The sequence below is a fragment of the Anas acuta genome, chromosome Z (assembly GCF_963932015.1).
Source record: "Anas acuta chromosome Z, bAnaAcu1.1, whole genome shotgun sequence".
NCBI classification, from domain to species: Eukaryota; Metazoa; Chordata; class Aves; order Anseriformes; family Anatidae; genus Anas; species Anas acuta.
In genome coordinates this window covers 8,499,897-8,516,287 of record NC_089017.1, presented here as the reverse complement: position 1 = coordinate 8,516,287, position 16,391 = coordinate 8,499,897, and the positions used below count along the sequence as shown (strand labels likewise).

Genomic DNA, 16,391 nt, shown 5'->3' with positions numbered 1-16,391 from the left:
GTATATGGGTTATAAGACTTCTGTAGATAGAAAACCCTACAAATTTACAGTATATTGATGTCAACAAACTCAAAGGAGTGATGTGGCCTCTGTTACATATTGCTACTTTGGGTTTTGCAGCATTGAAGAATACAAATAGTCAAAGCAGTAACATCTGCTATTTGTCAATGACATGCAAACTTCAAAAAGTTGTGGAGTAAATTTCAAATCAGAGTATTTATGCAGTCCTACCACTACTCCATACAGTGTCTACACTTAGTCTCTCTACCTAACTATGCTATTCTTTAGTAGGCTTGAACAAGTATATCCTATATATCCAATAAAGTCAGCCCCTGTATGCTCTATATTTGACGATGTATTTTCAAAAAATATACAGATAATATTGCTGTGTTTTTTTTAAAGCATGCCAAACAAGGTTATGCATTAAGTAACTATTAAGATTAACTATTAAATATATACAGTTGCAATATTTACAATTACTGACACATCCAAGAAAGTACAGATTAATAACAGCATTTCCACTCTAAGACGTCAGATAACATAGGCATGTTCACATAAGTTAAGCAATTATCATTCCCCCACCCACTCTCCACCCTCACCCCAACTCCACCAAAAAAAAAACAACCACCCCAACCAAAAAAAGCTAATGATACCTCCCACCATAATTAAGTACCTTGGTTTTAATGTGGACCCAACTCCTGTTGCACTTGAGGCTGAAGCCGATGAATCAGTGTGTCGACTTTTAAGTTCTTTTTCAGCCTGTTCTTCCTTTTCTCTTTCTCGAGCCTCTGAATATGAAGAACACATAAGTGACAAATAATCAAGATTTTTTTAAAACAATTAGAGGCCTGCTGAGGACAGTAAAACAACTTTCTTCATTTTCAGATCTATATAAAGTGACAGAATAGAAAAGTTTGGGTTGGAAGGGAGCTTAAAGATTATCTAATTCTAACCCTCTTCCCCCCCCCGCCCCCCGCCAGGAAAAGGGATGTCACCTGCTAGACCAGGTTGCCCAGGACCCCATCCAACCTGGCCTTGAAAACCTCCAGCAATTGGGCATCTACTGCTTCTTCTTCATTCCAGTGCCTCACCACCCTCACAGGAAATATTTTTTTTTCCTAATATCTAATCTAAATCTACTCTCTTTTAGTTTAAAGCCATTACTCCTTGTCCTAGCACTCCACTCCCTGACAAAGAGTCCCTATCCTGCTTTCCTCTAGGACCCCTTTAAGTATGGAAAGGCTGCAGTGAGGTCTCCCTTTCTCTTCCCCAGGATGAGCAACCCCAACTCCCTCAGCCTGTCTTCACAACAAAGGTGCTCCAGACCTTTGATCGTCTTCATGGCCCTCTTCTGGGCTCATTCAACAGGTCCATGTGCTTATGTTGGAGGTCCCTTAGCCGGGTTCAGGACTCCAGCTGCTGTCTCACAAGAGCGGAGTGGATGCAAAGAATCATCTCCCTCAACCTACTGGCCACGCTACTTTTGATGCGGCCAAGGACACAGTTGGCTTTCTGGGCTGCACGCACACATTGCTGGCTGATGTTAAGCTTCTCATCAATCAACACCCCCAGTTCCTTCTCCTCAGAGCTGCCTTCAATCCATTCTCTAGCCAGCCTGTCCTTGTGCTTGGGATTGCCCCGGCCCAGGTGCAGGACCTGGTTCACATGGGCCCGTCTCAAGTCTGCCCGGGTCCCTCTGGTTGGCATCCCTTTCCCTCCAGCATGTTGACTGCACTACACAGCTCGGTGTCATTGGCAACTTGCTGAGGGTGCACTCAATCCCAACGTCCATGTCACCAACAAAGACATTAAACAATGCCAGTTCCAATATTGACTCCTGAGGAACACCACTTGTTACTCATCTCCGCACAGACACTGAGTTGTTGACCACAGCTCTTACACACCAAATGGTCCATCCATCAAAACCATGTCTCTCCAATTTAGAGACAAGGATATTGTGTGGGACAGTGTCTAATGCTTTGCACAAGTCCAAGTAGCTGACATCAATTGCTCTTCCCCTATCCACCAATGCTGTAATACCAAAGGAAAAGGCCACCAGGTTTGTCAGGGACAATCTACGCTTAGTGAACCCATGTTGGCTGTCACCAGTCACCTCCTCATTTTCCATGCGCCTTAGCAGTTTCTAGGTGGATCTGCTCCATGATCTTGCCAGGCACAGAGGTGAGACTGGCTGGCCTGTAGTTCCCCAGATCTTAATAACTCCTATAATTATTACGTATTCCTATAATTATTACTATAGTTGAAAGTCAACAGTGTATTTTAAGAAATTAGAAAATGCACAGATTACAAAAAAAAAAAAAAAGCTGAATTACATATAAAGCTTTGTCATTTTTAGATTTTTGGTAAAATGACTAATTTTGTAATGAATAATATGCTGTGTTTCCTTTATGGGTAAGATCCTAGAAACTTGTTTGGATGGTGAGAAGGGGGGCAAGAGTTCCAAACGCACTTCAAGATGTCTTAACTTAAAAACATTACAGTTATTGAATTTTCCTCCTGATCTAAAGCATGGCTTAAGTAGGTGATCTCGAAGATTAGACGATAGCTTGATATGAAAGAGTATTGCATCTGAAGACACTTTCAACACAGAAGAGGTTTTACTATGCTTAAATTTAGTCAGTTCAAAAAAGGGTTCAAATCAAGTTCTGGAAATCTTGTATATTTGAATTTCAGGGTGTTTTAACATCCATAAAGTCAACAAGCCTCCAAAGTGGTCTATTCGCATGATTCTGCATAGAATCAAAAAAGATAAAACCAAACATTGCATCGATCTTATTCTGTCTTACAAAATTGCATTCTCTTAATAAGAGGCTTCAAGTCTACAGTTTTCACAAACTGCAATAGTTCAGAAAACAAATTAAACCTAACTTAGGACAAAAGCTGCTCAACCACAATGGTATCAGTTTTTTGGACATGCTGTCCAAGTGGAAGGAGAAAACATAAGCATTTGTGTTGGCAAAGGGAGTTCTAATACACTACACTAGGTTGTGCCAGGTCTGACAGGGATGGAGTTACCTTTCCCTGCAGCAGCCGGTACAGTAAAAAAAAAAAAAAACACCACAAACACAAGTGTCTCCCTAAGGACCATCTTTTGAATGTTTTTTTGCTTGGATATGGGCAGCAAAACATACAATTTCCATCATTATTTACTCTCAAGCCACCACCTTGAAACCCCCCCTACATTACCAGCACAACAGAAGACAGAAACACTTGCAGGCTGTTATATAACCCACTGTATGTCATAGGACACGTTTTATTTTTTATTGTGTGCTCCTTAGATTAAAGCTCTTTGTAGCAAGTTTTGTTTGAATTTTGGAAGGGAACATCCAATATTTAAAATAAAAGAGTCTTTAACGTGAATTCAGCTTTTTGCTGCGTCCGTGTCCCATGCCACACAACAGGAACCTGGCACAGGCAGATCTCTTGCATGCTCTGACAACGCACGTAAGTTAGTAACTTGCCTGCTTACCAATCCCCAAATGATTTAGGGCTGTCCTTTTGCAGCAAAACCACACTTATTTGTTTTCTAAGTAGCCAGTCAGAGTCACCTCGCTCATCACCCCAACGCACAAAAAAAAAGCAAAACGCATTTTAGGATGCGTTAAAGCGTCAGCACCCCCCAATTCCTTACCCAAGACCTTCCTGCTCCTTTCCACGGCCGTCCTTCTTGTCTGCTCGAACATGGCTTCGAGATCAAAAGTGCGAGCTTTCTTCCCTAAAAACATGGAAAAAGGGTTAAGAAGGAGACTGACTGAGACTGACAGGCTGCTGCAGGGAGGGATCCCAAAGCTTGGGGCGGGGGAGGGGGGGAACACCCCAGCACCGCCAGCCCCCCACAGCCCACAGCACACCCGGGGGACCCGGCGGGACCCCCAGCCGTCCCTAGAAGCCCCTCGGTGCTCACCGAAGCCGGAGAAGCCCATGGTGGCCGCCAGCTCCGGGTCGGGTCCCGCCAGCATCTCGGTGTCTGCAAAGAGAAAGAGGGAGGATGATAAAAGCGCTCAGCAGAGGGTCCCGGTCCGGGTCCGGGTCCGGGTCCGTGTGGTGGTCGCGGTGCCGCTGCTCACCGCCCTCCGGCGGCTCCATGCCGCGGCCGGCCCGGAACCACAACAGCGCGGGGAGGAAACGGCGGGGCCGGGGCCGCCTCCTCCTGCCCCTTCTCCCCCGCTGTCCCCGCCCGGCGGAACGGCGTCAGCAGCGCGGGGACCGCCGGGATTTGGCGCGGAGAGGCGGGCGGGTGGCTCCCGCTGCCGGTTCCCTGCCGCGGGTCCCGCTCCCGCTCCCGGTCCCCGTCCCCGTCCCGGTCCCGGTCGCGGTCCCGGTGCCGCCCGGCCCGGCCCGGCCATGCCCGCTGCCATGAGCCCCGCCGCGCCCGCCGCGCAGGAGGCGCTGGAGGCCGCGGGCCGCATCATCGACCGGCAGATCCAGGACGACCGCTGCTACCCGGACCTGTCCGAGCTGCTGGCCGTGCCCGCGCCCGGTGAGGGGCCCCGGGGGGGCGGGGGGGCGAGCCCGGGGTTGTCTCCGCGGTCAGCTCCGTGCTGCGGGGCCGCAGGGCGCCCAGCATGGGGAGCTGCGAAGGGCTGCCCCGAAATGCTGCCGCTTTTTGGGAGCGCTGCGCCACGTGTGGTTGGTTTGGCGCTTCCCAAACACGCCTTTTGTGCTCCCTGCGGCTGCCCGGGGGGCTGTGGAGAGGGGGGTTTCCCCTGTATGCCCCTCCGCACAGTGGAAACAGGGCTACGGAGTCCCGTGGAGGAAATGGGGTAAAGAGTAGGCTGGGGGTGGAATGGCTTGTCCTGAGGGATTGTTTGCAGCTCTATTTTCACGGAGCTGGGAAAAAACCATGAAAAGATAGAGATTTATTTATTTTTTTTTTTCCTTAAGCAACTAATTCGTTATAAGAAGTCTAACTTTTTTCCGTGCTGTTGTTCTTAATTGCAGGTAGCCCTACCGTTTCTGGTATGACAGATATGGACTATCCTTTGCAAGGTCCGGGTCTGCTGTCAATACCTAACCTTCCAGAGATCAGCTCCGTCCGCAGAGTGCCGCTTCCTCCGGAGCTAGTGGAGCAGTTTGGACGTATCCTGATGAAAAATAACATGTTAGGTTGAGTATGTAATAATAATAGAAACACACTTATGCTCTCACATTTTTCCCCAGTAGTTTTGTCAAACTCCTAGAAATGAACCTTGGTGTTGTTTATGTTCCATTTTTAAGGGTCTAATAAAGTCACAATAAAGTCAGTTTGTATAGGGGTGCTGGTGGAATTAGTTCCTGTATGAGGAACTTCAAATGTTTATGCTATGTAGTTTGTGTGCTTCTGTATGTAAAGCAGCAATTTTTTTTAAATGTTCAAGGGAGATTTTGCCTTTGCTTGTCAAAATGCATTTAGTCCTTACATCAGCGATGCTTCAGATATGCAATGCAATTGTATGATGGGAGTATTTCCAGAGATCAGCAGAGCGTGGCTAACCATTGACAGTGACATTTTTATGTGGAACTATGAAGATGGGTACGTACAGAACACGTTACTGATGGTATTATGTTGGAATTAAGTAATCATAGCAGTTGGAAATCGTTTATTTGTAGCACAGAGGAATGCTATTCAGATAAAGTTGTCTTAATTCATTTTAGGTTTTACTAAAAGTATTAACTAATAAGTGTTTAAGGAGTTTCAAGAGTTAGTAATAGTGCTCCCAAATCATGTAGAGATGAAACAAGAGAAAATGTATTTGCTTAGGGTTTGACATAGCTAATGTCCTAAAGTTATTGCTGTGTTATGGCTAGGGTTTTTATTATGCCCCAGAAAAGTATAATTATACACCAATTGCCTAACCTAAGTAGATTTGGTAAGTACACTAATACACATACAGCAGCCAGTCATTTCCACAATGATAAATTATGTGACCTTAGTACCTTGGCTATATCCTCTAACTGTTTTTGAAGTATTGTGATTGAAGCTTTCCTCTCTAATAGAAGTATAACACTGAAAATAATTTCAGCATCTTTTCAAATGGCAGTTTATAATTTCCATGTTTGTTTCCTTATTTGTCTAATTCTGCTTTTTTAAGAATTATATTTTTTGTAATTCTCGTATGGATTGTTTTATGGTATTTGTTGAATTTCTTAAGATTAAAGTTAAGATTGCTCCTCATGTAGCTCCTCTATACATTTACATTGTGTCACAAAGTTTAAAATATATTAAATACATTCACCAGATAACACTACTATGCATGGTGCTAAAGGTAAGGTACCATGGAGGAGGTAGAATTTTTTTATTTTTGTATTATATGTTTCTTTATGAGAAAAAGGTGTATGTTCCTTCCTCTAGATGTTAATTGACGTTGTAGGTGATACTTTGTGCAATTCAGAGTAGAATGCATGAATTAACAAAATCTAAAAGTATAAAATACTACCACTTGGCTTCAGTTTTTCTGTCATTCCATTCAGTGGACCTGTTTTCACCCAAATCAAATGGTGTAGATGGCTTCAGCATGTTATAGCACATATTCACAGTATTACAATAACTATTAATAATATTTAAATATACACAACCTGACTTTGTTTTATTTTGTAATTATGTGATACTACGTAACAAGTCTTAGCAGATTTTTTTCCTTGTTTGTTGACAGGGGAGATCTAGCTTATTTTGATGGCCTCAGTGAAACTATCCTTGCTGTGGGTCTTGTAAAACCAAAGGGAGGTAAGGAGTGATCATGACTGGACAGCTAATGAATTTTCTGTACATATTTTTTATGTCTGTGTATGTAAAAATCTGTGTTTTGCATCTATATATGCAAGATAAATGTTTAGGTTTGGTTTTAGAAACATCACAAAATTAAATTACAAGCTAAAGATAATGTTTAGCTTAACAGTCATTTACTCTAAGCCTGTGTTTTTTGCAAGCTCATACTTAGGTCATACTCTTAACATTTGTACTGCTTATAAGTTGTCCCATTCCAATGACAACTTTCTTGAGATACTGGTTTCTAGCACATGCAGTTCTTTAGATAGCTACTGCTTAGATAATACCAAAGTCAAAGTTACAATGGTAGTAAGATTGAATGTAAAATAAAAATAAAAAAAAAAAGAATAAAATGCCATTTTTAAGTTCTTCTATTACATGAACTGGAAACTGAACTGCTGACTGATACTGTTTTGTAATTCTAGAGTTTCACAGATTCTTAAGTCTTAAATATGACTGTTCCTTCTTACCATTCTCTGTATCAACATTATGAATACAGTGGGTACAGTCGTTGTGAGTCATTGTGAGTCTGAGAGTTGACTGCAAACTAAAATCTAATTTTCTTTCGCACTTTAGGTATATTCCAGCCTCATGTACGACACTTACTTGTTTTGGCAACTCCTGTGGATATTGTGATTTTAGGGCTCAGTTGCTCTAATATACAAGCAGGTAGTTCTCTCTTTTTTTCTCTTACATTTCTATTCCAGGTGAATTAAAGAACGTACATGTATTAGGGTAGTATTCTCAGTTGTGAATTAACAACTCTATAAATACACAATGGTTATTTCATTAATAGCTAGTTTAAAAAAAAAAAAAAAGGAAAGAAAGAAAACAAGAACATTTGCTAATTTTTAAATCATGTTCAAAATGTGGTAAAATGTTTCCCTTTTCTTAGGGTGTGCACATGTTGTATCCAGGACTCCCATAGGAGGGTTGAGTAATATTATGCACTTGTTTAACATGAAAAGAACTTTTGAAACAGACACTCCTGTTAATTAAACCACATGTTCAAGAGGGAAGGAAAAGATGGACATGAATCTAGATAACAGATGATGAATGCAGTTTTTTAACCTGGGTGGCATTTATATTTTAATCCCAGAAAACAAGAACCTGATACCAAGTTTTTCATTCCGTATATATTAAGAGGAAACAATACAGAATTGTTTAAAAAAAAAAAAAAAAAAGAGAGTTGCAATCATTTTGTTCTCTTTTTATATTATCATGGTGTGAAAGAGAAATGCAGAAATTAGTTTTAGAATTGTTGGGATTTAGAGAAGAATACAACTCTCAGAAAATACAACAAATGTACAAAAACATTATAGAAATATTGTACTTCCATACTTTGAAATCTATAGAGTGTATTTGCTTTATTTCTTAAAAAAACACAAGATGGATTACTCTGCAGTTCACTTACAAGAATAGCTTTTCCAGGTCTGTTTTAGTAACTATAAAATCTCCTGTAATTTTTCATGTTTTCTGAAATGCTTCTAATCACAAGCCAATAATGTTTATAAATCTATAACGTTTCTAGAGCTTAAAAACTGAAGAGTTTTATTTTTGTTAATTTAAGGTACCGGGTCACTCAATGACAGTATGTCTGGAGGAATGCAGCTGCTACCAGACCCTCTCTATTCACTCCCTACTGACAATACTTACATTCTGGCAATAACATCCACTGATAATGGACGTATCTTTTTGGCTGGAAAGGATGGCTGCTTATATGAAGTAGCTTACCAGGTAATTATGGGTTACATGCAGGCATTTAGATTTTTACTTGTTTTCATAATTGTACTGTTAATGACTTTTTTTTGTTTAACTAATAGTTCAGCTTGGTTTTTGTTTTGCTTTTTTTTTCAACGATGTGTCTGTTTTAAATTGTAGGCTGAGGCAGGTTGGTTTAGCCAGCGATGTAGAAAAATTAATCATTCAAAGAGCACACTGTCTTTCCTTATTCCTTCGTTGCTACAGTTCACGTTCTCAGAGGATGGTAAGTACCAATACAAAAGACTTACCCAATAATTTAATGTAAACTTGAAATAATTACACTTTTTTTTTGTTCAATTTTCTTTTAGTTTACTAATAGTTTTGTGAAATTGTTTGCTCTTTTATATCATTTCCCCTAAGAGTTGTCTGGGGCTCCTGCATTTTATTGTTGACTTCCAGTTATTTATTTTAGTGATACTCTGACTTAAACTTGTTTTCACTCATTCCATTGTTAATTTGCTACTTCTCCTTTTTCTTTTCCCCCTCCCAAGATCCTGTAGTTCAAATTGCCATTGACAACTCGCGAAATATCCTATACACACGTTCAGAAAAAGGAGTACTGCAGGTATGTTACTTATTCTTAATGACTTTTTGCAATGCTACTAATGTGTATATAAATATTTTAAGTTTTCCTCAGTACCTAGAAACTCTCTATAGTTGTGTCAGGATATTATTACACTTCATCTTTCTTTCACAAGTGTTTACCCAAGACCTAAAATAATTTCTTATGAGGAAACAATAGCCTTTTGATCTTCCCTTCAGCCATATAGAAATAGAAACATGATGATGGTGTGAAAGTAGTGTTTGAGTTGCTGCATAATAGATGAGGCTGTATGAAGTAATGCAATTTTAAATCTCTAAGCTGTTACCTTAAATTGCAGGTTTACGATTTGGGTCAAGATGGTCAAGGAATGACCAGGGTTACTTCTCTTTCACAAAATGCTATAGTTTCTGCTGCTGGGAGCATTGCCAGGTAAATGTATGATAGGTATAAAGTAAAAATATTTTATTTAAGGTCAATAATGTTGTGGTATATTTTTTGAAGAAAGTGTTTTTGTTTGTTTCTTTGAATTGAGAGTAAAAGTATTTTTGTTTTGTTTTGTTTTCTAGAACAATAGATCGTTCCGTATTTAAACCTATTGTTCAAATAGCAGTGATTGAAAATTCTGAATCCATAGACTGTCAGCTACTGGCAATCACACATGCAGGTGAGAAACAAATGTGATTTACCCCCTTTTTTAACAGATAAATGACATCTGTACAGCTTAACAAAATTGACAGACGTTTTCCCTTTTACATATGTTCTGGTTTCAGCTGGGTTAGTTAATTTTCTTCCTAGTGGCTGGTATGGTCCTGTGTTTTGTATTTTGGATGAGAATAACACTGATAATGACAGTTTGTTAGATGTTGTTGAGCAGTGCTTACATCAAGTCACGGACTCTTCAGTTTCACTTACTGCGCTGCCAGTGAAGAGGCTGGGGGTACATAATAAGCTGGGAGGGGACAGAACCAGGACAGATTGTTTTATGTAACCAAACTGTTTTGACATTTGATGCAAGTATAATCCAATCACGCAAATTATTATCTGTAGTTTATGAGAAAAACAGCAGAAATTGCATGTAATTGACCTTTTCTCTGTTATGTTTAGGTGTCCGACTGTATTTTAGCACTTCACAATTTAAGCATCCAACAGCACGTCCTTCTATGTTAACATTGGTTCATGTCCGTTTGCCACCTGGATTTTCAGCATCTTCTAATGTGGAGAAGCCCTCAAAGGTTCACAGAGCTCTTTATAGCAAAGGTAAGCAGTAAAACACAGCTCAGAAGAACAGTAGGGGGGGGGTTATTACTTTTGTGTGTGTGTGTGACAGCTACTATCACACTATCTTATATCATGTAATTTGAAGGAATGGGAGGACACACCATGGTGTTGCTGACCCTTTCAGTCAAGCATAGTGATTTTATGTTTGAAGTAGTTTCCAAATGGTTTTCAATCTAGGTTCTCTTTAAACATCTCATTTTTATGAGGCATTTTCTATGTACTGTAGACTCATTTCTGTTTTAGCTTTCAGAGTAAAAGGTAAGATGCTGTTGATAGTGGCCTACTAATAACCCCAGGATACAGAAAACCAAGAGATACTGTCTTCTGTTCAGATCGTGCGGTTTGGACTTAAAGATTGATTTTTGATAAATGAGGAATTATTGAGCTAGAGTGGTATATTTTGGTATATATTGGTAGGTGTGATACATGATTAATCACACCTAATACAACCTTAATATCCATGTTCTTGCTAGGGGTCCTGCTGATGGCAGCTTCAGAAAATGAGGATAATGACATCCTGTGGTGTATCAACCATGATTCTTTCCCTTTTCAAAAGCCAATGATGGAAACACAGGTACTAAAGTAAACTTTCATGTAATTTTGATGGATTTTAGGTTATTTTTTTCCTTCCTGAGAACAGATACTTCAATAATACTATCTGCAAGAAATGAGTAGGTTGCTGAAAAACTTAAATGAGAAGTTTAGAAACATTTACAAAGCTACTAATCAATTAGCTTTAAATTTAAAAAAAATAAAAAAAAGTTTAGTGGGCATTTTAGACAGTAAATTGAAACTGGTATCTTAGTAGGAATTCCTTAGTAGGAATTCCCAGTTCATCCATACTGTATAGCTTCGTGCAGGCTATGTATGAAAATTGCTTTGACCTCTAAAACAACTTAGAGTTAACATATTGGAAAATGTCTTATTTGTGTCATATCGTTGTCCGTGCCATGCTGTATGCTACATACAATTATATACAAGGCATGATCCCCAGTGCAAAGTGGTGTTCATTTACAAGGATAAAATCTGGCAAGGAAGTTTGTCTAAAATACAAATGGTAGAGATACTGGAATTGGATACTGGAATTCTTTACTTAAACAGATAATGTTACGTCTTCATTAATTTTCAGGCATGATCAATTTCTGAGCAATCTCTTCATTATTTCCCTCCTTTTTTCCTTTTTTTTTTTTTTTTTTTTTTCCCTAGTTGTTACAGTAGTTTGTAGGAGGAGCTTGGTTTAGTTGCCTTATGCATCACATCAGAGAGAATATTGCATGTGCTTCAGCACTGAAGCAAGACTAGGCTATTCTGCTGCTTTTTAACACGTCCAAAAAGAGTATGGGGCAATGGTAGCAGTTAAGTGAACGGGGAAGCTGCACAAGCGTAATGGTCAGATTTTGTTTTATCTGCTGTTTTAGTAACAGTTACCAAGAAGTTTTATCATTGCTGCAGCTCCATTCTCTACAAAAAAAATACAGATAAACATTCCATGTACCGACTTCTCTGTTTTCCCAAAGCATTTTAAAGTTAGAGACATGAGGTTTCCCCCCAAAACTTTGCAACATGTTACTGAACAGCAGTTTTTCCTCATTAGTGTATAGAGTTTTCAGAAGCATTTTCTCTACCATATGGTATCTTTAAAGAGCTGCTGCCAACTGTGAAAATCTCCCAAACCCTTATGACCAGTAGCAGTATGTTTGGTTTCCTTAAAAAAATAAATTAATAATAACTTTAGTATTTGATTCTGATATGTTTAGCAGATTGTCTCTGTTTATATGGTAGTAGCAGTAAAAGCATTGTACAAGTTTTTTTACCTTTGAAAAACACTGTCCCTATCCCACAAAAGAAGCAATAGCTGTAAATTTGCTAATAGTCTGCTATATGATGCAAGAATTTGCTCATTTTCTCTGAGATTTCTTGTGTCAAGAATAGTTTCTTGCCTGTGTAATTTTAAATAATAAATAGGCAAATATCTCCACGATGTACAAAATCCTTGTCTGTTACCAAACTTTGGATGTTGTTTATCTGTTGTTCAGATGACCACCCGTGTTGATGGGCATTCCTGGGCTCTTTCTGCTATTGATGACTTTAAAGTTCAGAAGATTGTGACACCTCTCAATAAAGATATTGTTCCAATAACTGATTCCCCTGTTGTTGTGCAGCAACACATGCTGCCACCTAAGAAGTTTGTTCTGCTTTCAGCCCAGGTGAGTATTGCACTTCTTAATATAGGAAATCAAAAGAATAAGTATAAAGCTGAAAGACTGATGCAGATCTGTAGATGTTTATTCATAGTTTATTAATTTTGTATGAATTTTTAAGATTTTATTCTGAACGTAAAAGGAAAAGAGAAATATTGCTGAAACTGTCAGTACATATTATAAATTGACTCAAAGCTGTTGAGACAGCTTCTCTTGTACAGTGCATTAATCACTTCTGTTGGCCTGAGGAGACAGAACCCTTTTAAATACAGATCATGTGAAACATTCTTTTAATCTTGTTCAAATTCATGATTGTATAAAATTGAAACAAAAATGGGCTGTCCAGAAAGTATGGTTTGAGTAAATATGATTAGCTACTGAAATTTGAACAAAGAATTTGTCTTTGTTATAGAAGTCCAGAATCATAGAATCATAGAATATCCTGAGTTGGAAGGGACCCTTAAGGATCATCAAGTCCAACTCTTGACACCGCACAGGTCTACCCAAAAGTTCAGACCATGTGACCAAGTGCACAGTCTTCTAAGAGTGTGACTAAGTGCACACTCTTCTTAAATTCAAGAATGTTTTTGATTGTTTTTATTTCTTCGTTTTTTAAAAATAAAGCTTCCTGTTTCTTATTACATTTAGTAATACTTTAGGGTACTTACTGTCTTAACAAATAAGGAATTTTAAAAGATGTTTAATAAACGATCAATATTTTGCAACCTTTAGATTCAACTTGCATTTGTTTAATGGTAGCTAGTCAGACCCTTTCCAGTTAGTGTGGATGCATGCAAAATAGCCTTACCATGCTTTTGGTCCTAATTTTTTTCCAGGCAATTCTGAAGATTTATGAGATACATAGAGCAAGTATATAAAGAAAATGAAAAGTTTATGTTTGTATTGTATGCTTCGTATTAGGTTAAGAAGTGCAAAACTAACTCTGTTTCTGTAGGGTATATAGCCATTGCAGTATTTTTTTTGCCTTCTTGCTAGAGAATTTTCTGCATTTGAACAGGAACTAGGCTTTAGCTACCATTCATCTTACACTTTGATCCAATAGTGTAATCAAGGAAAACTTGGAGAGCAGTAAAGTTAAAGATTGCTGGGAAGTGTGTTGATATGACCAGTAAAGTAACCTTATTCTAACTTCATATTATTCTGGGTAATTTTTAGGGGAGCTTTATGTTTCATAAACTCAGACCTGTTGACCAGCTGCGGCATCTTCTTGTTAGCAATATAGGTGGAGATGGAGAAGAGATTGAAAGATTTTTCAAGTTGCATCAGGTAAGAATTTTTGACTTGTCATGAAATACAAGATTTATAATACTTATCTGGCATTAATGGAAATCTTATTGCTTTCTGCACGTCTGTTGTTGTTGCTACTACAAAATTCTAGTTAACTTTTCATTTATTGTTTCAAGTATTAGCTTTTCCTTCTATATTGACTGCATTGCATAAAACAAGTTTGTATGCTGAGATATAATTCATTGTTTTATGATACCTAAAAATTGAAGTGTAGATCACTTTCCCTGAAATCCTTGTATGTGTCTGTAGAAATTTCATAGCTTTTACTCATAATTAGCTGATAGACATGGAGATTGCTTCCTACCAGTAACCATACAGAGCTTGCAAAAGCTGCGTATAACAGAAGTTTATCCTGCTACAGTGAGATGTCTCAATTTAACTCTCTTCCTTTCTATAATTGGAAAGAGCTGATTTCCTTGCCTTCTAGATAAAATGATGCAAAAAGTATTTCCTGTTTAGCTGTTGGTCAATAGAACATCTTCATATTTCTTATCAACTTGACATAAGCTGCCACACTGACAGCATAATATGCTCTAGGAGGATCAGGCCTGTGCCACTTGCCTTATCTTGGCCTGTTCTAATGCTGCATGTGATAGAGAAGTATCTGCCTGGGCTACACGAGCATTCTTCAGGTAAGATTCAAATGGTGTGTGTGTTGTTCTGAACAGTATACTCAAGATCACTACATCCACTACATCCAAAGAATGATATGGTCTCTTTAACCTGCTGCCTGAGTAAACATTGTTTTAAAATGAGGATAGACTATTAAACTAGGTGGAATACACTTTTGCACTGTTCAAGTCTTGCCAGCAAAAGAATCTTCCTGTAGTTGGCACTTCTGGTTAGTTCCCCTCCTGGATGCTTTCATGTCATGTATTTCACGTGCAGAAGTTACTCAAAATGTAGTTTAATCCACTTGAAGTTCACTTCTCTGTACTTCAGAGTATCCTGGTTTGATGAAGCAGTGTGTAGAGAAAAATAATATATTTAATCACACCAACTCAGATGGGAGAAAAAAAAACAAAAAACCAGACAAATTTAGAATCCCCAAGCCATCATTCAAATTGGAGATAAAAGACAAAATGCTTAAGATTAATAACAACATGAGAACTAATGTTCATTTTACCAGATAACTTATAAGGTAATTACTTTATGACTGAAGAATCAATAGGCAATCTTAGCAGATCAGATAGATGGTAGCATGATTATACTGTACAGAGAAAGAGATAGTTTGTAACTTAAAATTGAAGATGATCAGGTAAATTATTTGTAATATAGTGTTTCTTATGCATCCTGGCACTTACTATGTAGTAAACTTAACAATTCTTATGTCTAGGTTATTTCAAGTAACATTTTGAACTGTTTTATCAGTCTAGTTGAGGATCAGAGGTTATAGAGCTGATTGTCTTGTGGTAAATGTTCTCCCACTAGCAGCTAGTTATTTTTGTTCTTCGTGAGTTCTGATGATATGTATGACTTGGGTAGCTGTATTTCTTTCAGTATAGAATTGGGGAGGCTATTTGATCACTTCTTAAAGTATGTTACACCATGGGAAACACACATGAAATGTCCAAAAATTGGGATAGTATTGTTGTAGAATTAGTTCTTGTGGCTTTGAAGATGTGTAGGCAAGTTGATACTTCAGTTGCTTTGCCAAAGCACAAAGTTTCAGGCGCTGAAAAAAACCTAGGACTGTTGAGTGAGGCTTCCTTTTCATCTAAGGAGGTGTCATGAATAATTGCCTGAGGGAAAATGGTTTGTAGCCTTTTAGGGCTCATGTAGCACTGTAGGAGAGAGACGGACAGAAATTACTTCTGTACTATAAGAAGATGAGCTTGGGCCATCTCAACTGTTTTCTTCCCATTTCCATGTATAGGGAAACCTTAAAAAGATACTATAGCATAAGCCTGTTTTGAGGAGTGGTAAATTCCTCTTTAACCTCTGATCATATAACCATAGAACTTAAAATATTCATGAAGAATATGACTGTTTTTCATTTAACTTTGTAGTTATGTATGTTAATGCGTTTCATATAACATTTTTTCAGTTAGTTTTCTTTTTATGTGCCAAAATGAGTATCTCATGGTTACAGACATTTCTGAAAAGTTGTGCCGATATTCTGTTCTTCATTTTAAAAGAACCCCAAAATTGCGGTTAATTTTCCAAGATACGAAAATTAGATTGAGTATGTATAAAGTGTGAGGAATCTTTTTCTTTGCATATAAACTTTAGGTATGGTGGAGAGGCACAAATGAGATTTCCATCAGCTCTGCCTCCTCCAAGCAATGTTGGACCTATCTTAGGTTCTCCCATTTCTGCTGGTGAGTAGCAACCATTTCATGGTTTTGGACAAGTTTTGGTTTTTCCTTTAAATATGTTGCATTTTGTCTTCTTACAAGTACCTGTGTTCAAGATTACTTGCTTATTATGTGTCTGTATCAGAGTATCTTGCAATGTCATTACAAATTAGTTATTTGTGTGATTTCTCCCTGTAAAAGCTCAAGCTTAAGCACTTGGTTTCTGCACAGAT

At 38.5% G+C, this 16,391-nt stretch overlaps 2 protein-coding genes across 3 annotated transcripts in view; one reads left to right on the top strand and one right to left on the bottom strand.

Annotated features, from left to right (window-relative positions):
• WDR70 (WD repeat domain 70) overlaps nt 1-4,226 on the bottom strand; it is a 137,245-nt gene extending 133,019 nt beyond the window's left edge. The window contains exons 1-4 of the mRNA XM_068667967.1: nt 4,089-4,226; nt 3,926-3,988; nt 3,653-3,736; nt 674-788 (exon numbers count right to left, since the gene is read on the bottom strand). Of these exons, the coding sequence (XP_068524068.1) occupies nt 674-788; nt 3,653-3,736; nt 3,926-3,988; nt 4,089-4,107 (281 nt within the window). The 5' untranslated portion in view covers nt 4,108-4,226. The remainder of the gene's footprint in view (nt 1-673; nt 789-3,652; nt 3,737-3,925; nt 3,989-4,088) is intronic.
• The window catches only part of NUP155 (nucleoporin 155), a 29,024-nt gene continuing 16,836 nt past the window's right edge, over nt 4,204-16,391 (top strand). The window contains exons 1-16 of one of the 2 annotated variants that reach the window (XM_068667965.1): nt 4,204-4,501; nt 4,963-5,100; nt 5,437-5,533; nt 6,654-6,724; nt 7,343-7,435; nt 8,337-8,503; nt 8,648-8,753; nt 9,022-9,095; nt 9,412-9,503; nt 9,641-9,738; nt 10,179-10,331; nt 10,826-10,926; nt 12,389-12,559; nt 13,730-13,840; nt 14,399-14,493; nt 16,094-16,182. In XM_068667965.1, coding sequence (XP_068524066.1) covers nt 4,366-4,501; nt 4,963-5,100; nt 5,437-5,533; nt 6,654-6,724; nt 7,343-7,435; nt 8,337-8,503; nt 8,648-8,753; nt 9,022-9,095; nt 9,412-9,503; nt 9,641-9,738; nt 10,179-10,331; nt 10,826-10,926; nt 12,389-12,559; nt 13,730-13,840; nt 14,399-14,493; nt 16,094-16,182 — 1,792 coding nt within the window. In that variant the 5' untranslated portion in view covers nt 4,204-4,365. The remainder of the gene's footprint in view (nt 4,502-4,962; nt 5,101-5,436; nt 5,534-6,653; nt 6,725-7,342; nt 7,436-8,336; nt 8,504-8,647; nt 8,754-9,021; nt 9,096-9,411; nt 9,504-9,640; nt 9,739-10,178; nt 10,332-10,825; nt 10,927-12,388; nt 12,560-13,729; nt 13,841-14,398; nt 14,494-16,093; nt 16,183-16,391) is intronic. The other variant, XM_068667966.1, reaches the window with a different exon arrangement.